At 32.6% G+C, this 5,067-nt stretch overlaps 1 protein-coding gene across 1 annotated transcript; it reads right to left on the reverse strand.

The window, feature by feature from the left end:
• Window positions 1–2,234: 2,234 nt before the first annotated feature.
• Window positions 2,235–2,828, reverse strand: LOC139881031 (transcriptional regulator SUPERMAN-like). The gene has a single exon (XM_071865571.1). The coding sequence runs from the start codon at window positions 2,826–2,828 to the stop codon at window positions 2,235–2,237; it is 594 nt and encodes a 197-aa protein (XP_071721672.1).
• Window positions 2,829–5,067: the final 2,239 nt, after the last annotated feature.

The raw sequence follows: 5,067 nt of genomic DNA on the forward strand, positions 1-5,067 counted from the left end.
AACAAATGTATGTATATAAGTCTAAGGGGAAGTCCCTCTAATACCAATTGGTTTTAGAAAAGGATGGACTCTTGGGTTTATATTGCAGGACAGATCTTACAGTACTAACAATTGATTTGATTATATATGTTCATTTTGATTTTATAAGAATATCACGTATGATTAATCATTAAATTAAAAATATTTCTTTTTCAGGGATGGATCTAATGAGCAACTTGGGTCATTCGTTCTCAACAATCATATCTTTTTAATATATTGATATGATAGATTTTGACGTGTTAAGATATCATATGATTCATATCGTTTTTCAATATTATTATAACATTTTGTCTCCGTAAAAAAAAAACATTTATGTGTTTCCACACAAGGTGATTTTACCAAAGTTAATTGATACACTTATATGAATTTTATTTAATTAAAAAACTCATTTATAACTTGTCATTTGTTCATTAAATTACATTTCAGGTTAAAAGAAAGAAGATACTAAAGAAAACATAAAAGATAGCCTGTAGTCTTATCGTAAAAAGCTTATTCCATTTTTTTCAGGTAACCATCAAACCATGCAATAATATAATATTCTGCCAGAGTTTACAATTCTGGTCAACATTAATTAGTTAAGGGCTAAATCTAATACGGAGTATATAATATGGGGAATGCTAACTGCTAATGTTGTAAGGGTGTATGTTAACAATGAAGCTTAATTTTTCATATATAATTTAAATCATAATCAATATTAATATCTATGTATAAATAGAAACTTATTAATTAGTTAAATTAATTATTTGTGTGTTCTAATTTAGAAGGTTGACTGCCATTAATCATTGTATTTAATTGGCCAGATAGCAAAACCCCTTAAATCGCTATATTATTTCATAAATGACTTATGCATGCTAGTGCGCTAGTTCTAATGATACTTATGCCGTTCAACAAAGAAAAATTACCTAAAAATGCAACAAAAAAAGGTCTCGTTTTTTATTATGTTAATTGATTGATCTTTTAGAGATGTCTCGGTCATATTTTTAGGTTGGTGTTGAACTTACTATTAGGTTGTCTTGATATCTACGGAGTATCATTTTCCAAATTAATATATATATATAAACACCGGAATGTGAATTCAAACTAGAAACTATAACTTTTTTATATATAGCAACAATTAACAATTATTTGTGTTTATAAAACCATTCCTAACCAGGCGTTAGTTGGTCTCGTCAGTTGAGTTGGACAGTAACTGACGGAATGTAACGAAGTTTACGGGCGTAAGTTTAGTGGCGTTAGTTGGACTGGTGACGCAAAACCAAAAAAATGTCACGGAAGTCTTTAACCAATCATATTTTTTTTCTGATTCAATTAATATATATTTTTTATAATTAATTTATTTTTCCCACCCCATTTTCAATCAGATTTTACCACATCACCCTACCCAATATTTAACACAAAAAAACTGACACACACGGTTATAAAAATGTCAGAAACTGACATTGCCAAATCACAGTCGGATTGCACTTTTTGGCCAAAAAATGTCAAAACTGCATGTGACGTCGCAGTCACGGTTAGAAATGGTCTAATGTTGTCAAGAAGATAGTGATCTCTGGTTACAAACGCTAGAACTTGAGCTCACTTCAACATTCTAATCGTCAATTTTACGTACCACACAAATTAAATTTACAGTAATATATAAATCAAATATAAATTGCTTTTGCAAGTCATTCACTGTGCACCAGATACACATACACATTAATTGCTGTAGTTCTGATGAATAAATGAGGAATTAAGAAAAATACTGTAATTAGCAAGATAATGACACATGAACCAATTAAATCCACCCTTATATATGCTACTACATATATATAAAAGGAACCCGACCTTTTATAGCAAATTACAAAAAAAATGTTTGATTAACAACAATATTACTAATTAATACTTATTCATTAGTGTAAAGAAGAAAATCTAAACCAGTTACTGTTACATTGTCGAAGACCAAATGTTGTATTTTTCAACTCATGATTGATTCCTCTACGTAATATTGTAGTAAACGTAGTAGTTTCATATTTAAAAGTACAAGAACAACAAAGAGAACAAATTAAAGGATCAAGCAAGTTAGTTAAATTATTTAACAATAGCAAGAATAAAAACAAGAACGAGATCATACATAATGAATCACATATAGTTGTGAATCTAAATTAATTACCCTAATCAGACTAATACATAGAATATATATCTATATATAAAGATAATCAAGATCTTCCAAGGCGAAGTTCCAAATCCAAATCGAGCTGAATCTTTTCATCTTTAAACAAACCCTCCTCCATTTCCATCTTAAAGTTTTCATTTTTCTTGGAAACCCTAATCCCATTTTCTTCTTCAACTTCCATCATCACAGTACTCTTTTTCATGCATCCCAAAAAGTCTATCCCAGAACATGCAAACTGCAAGGAGAGCTTATGTGGTTCATATTCTGCTACGTTGTTAGTATTAACGAGAGGGAAAAGAGACGAATGATAGGTCTTGTAAGGTTGGTAACGAACTGGTGATGGTGGGGATACACAATGAAGGTTGTTAGGAATAGGGTTAGGGTTATATGAGTTTGAGTTTGAATGATGTTGATCAAGAGGAGGTGATGAGAGTCTAAGTCTTGCTCTATCTCTTCTGTGAACATTCATGTGACCACCAAGAGCTTGTGCTGATTTGTATTCTTTGTTGCAAAAGTTGCACATAAAGTTTCTTTGAGGCCATGAAAACCCTTGATAACTACCATAATATTCTTTGTGATCATAAGTGAGGTTGTGATGATTACTTTCCCATTTACTTTTAAACTTATGATGATCCATTCTACACTTCACTCCTTCCAAAAGTTGTGGGAGAAGAGTGAGAAGTAAAAACTGTAAGAAAGAAAAGTAGTGAAAGAGGATGCACTATATATGGGGCTTTTTATGTGATTTTTCATGTTGGGCAGATAAATTACTCCCACTGTCCCACAAATTAAATAGGAGTAGCTTTATATTATACGGAATAATATAATTTTTTGAAATATTAATGATGTGTAATGCCCCAAATAATCAGAGGACATGTTTATCAATAGAATGGGATTGCTATGTATATACGTGTGTGTGCATATGTTAATTTGTGGTGGTCGTTAAAAGTAAGAACTAAAAGTGAATTAATAGTTGTCATTGTCCTCGTTATCGGACAGTGGTGGTCGTCATAAATGATAAGCATAATCGTGTTTCACTTGCTCGAGAGGATAATTCGATTTTCGGGTGACAAGTTTGTTGGTATTAGTGTAGCAAGAAATTTAAAGGCTTAGTACTAGCTTTTGCATAGCCCACTTTCTACATGAACATCGATAACATATCAATGGAATGGTTAGGAAGTTCATCGTTTAGATTCATTACGGTATTTGTTTTCATGTCTTCAAACATACTGCACATTTCTAAATTAGCAACAAGACACATTTATCTCTATGTAAAAACATAATTAAACTGCGCTATTATGCATTTGGTTCTATTCAGAATGTTCATCATCATTTTGCCAACATTAATGACTAGATCAGTTGCTGGATATAAGCTTCCAATCTAAAGACTGTTGGAAGCTTCGACGAGCCCAACACACCCACTATAGAGGATCTAGACTATACTAGACTCACTACACCAACACTTTGACGTTGATTAGCCTTTAATTTTATAAATCCTTAGTGCACAATAATACTTAGGCGACAGTGTCGACCATATATCGTTCAGGCGGTATAACTTACCATATATCACTTAGGCGGCAAAGCCGACCATATAATAAGAACAACACAAGTGCACTAAGAACTTAAACACAAACTAAGGCTTGATCGGGAAACTTAACAAAGAACACTTATATTAAAATACAATTACAATATTTCTTACTTACAAGCTTTCTATTCTCTAACTCACACTCTTCTTACTTCCTCACAGCTCTCACTTCTCTACTTCACTCTTGCAACTTTCACAACTTACAAATGAACTCCTCACCCCTATTTATATTACTCCATGGAAACTTCTACACACTAGATATTTCCATGGATAAATATCTAGATATTTCTTTCACTTATAAATATCTAAATTATCTAGAATTTTCTTTTATATTCTAATATCTAGATATTTTCTTATACATATTAATATCTAGATATTTTACATATATACATCTACTAATTCCATAATATTTTATAATATCAAATTTGCATTGCATTTTAACACTCCCCCTCAATGCAAATTTTCTTCCATCGGTGACTTGCAGACCATTCCAAGTGCTTCTCTGAATTTTTCAAACTTTGCTTTACTTAGACTCTTGGTAAATATATCTGCAACTTGTTCATCTGTCTTTGTTGGCATCATCTTGATTTTTCCTTCAAGGACCTTCTCACGAACATAGTGATAGTGCACTTCTATATATTTTGTTCTTGCATGAAAGACTGGATTCTCTGCTAGACGTATGGCTGATAGGTTATCGCAAAGAAGATTTACTTGATAATCTGTTGATTGATGAAGATCTTCCATTAGTTGTTTCAACCATGTAATTTCTTGTGCTGCTGATGATGCCGATCGATATTCTGCTTCAGTGCTTGACAAGGATACTGTTGGTTGTCTCTTGCTGCACCATGATATTACTCCCGATCCAAGACTAAACATGTATCCAGTTGTTGACCGTCGTGTATCATAGTCTCCAGCGTAATCGGCGTCACAATATCCAGTCACGTGACATTATTTAGTTTTCTTGTATAAAATACCAAAGTTAATAGTGCCTTTAACATACCTTAAGATGCGTCGTACAGCATCAAGGTGAGGCTTCTTCGGATTGCTCATGTATCGACTTACCACTCCAACTGCATAAGATATATCTGGCCGGCTTAGTGTGAGATAAATAAGACTTTCGACCATCTTTCGATACATGGTAACATCTTGAAGACTTTTTCCTTCATCTGCTCGTAGTTTTGTATTCGGATCCATCGGAGTTGAGATAGGTTTGCAATTAAGCATTCCGTACTTTTGTAAAAGATCTCGCGCATATTTCTGTTGTCCCAGAAATAATCCTTCTCTTTTCTGC

This window comes from Rutidosis leptorrhynchoides, chromosome 1 (assembly GCF_046630445.1).
Source record: "Rutidosis leptorrhynchoides isolate AG116_Rl617_1_P2 chromosome 1, CSIRO_AGI_Rlap_v1, whole genome shotgun sequence".
In the NCBI taxonomy this organism is placed as follows: domain Eukaryota; kingdom Viridiplantae; phylum Streptophyta; class Magnoliopsida; order Asterales; family Asteraceae; genus Rutidosis; species Rutidosis leptorrhynchoides.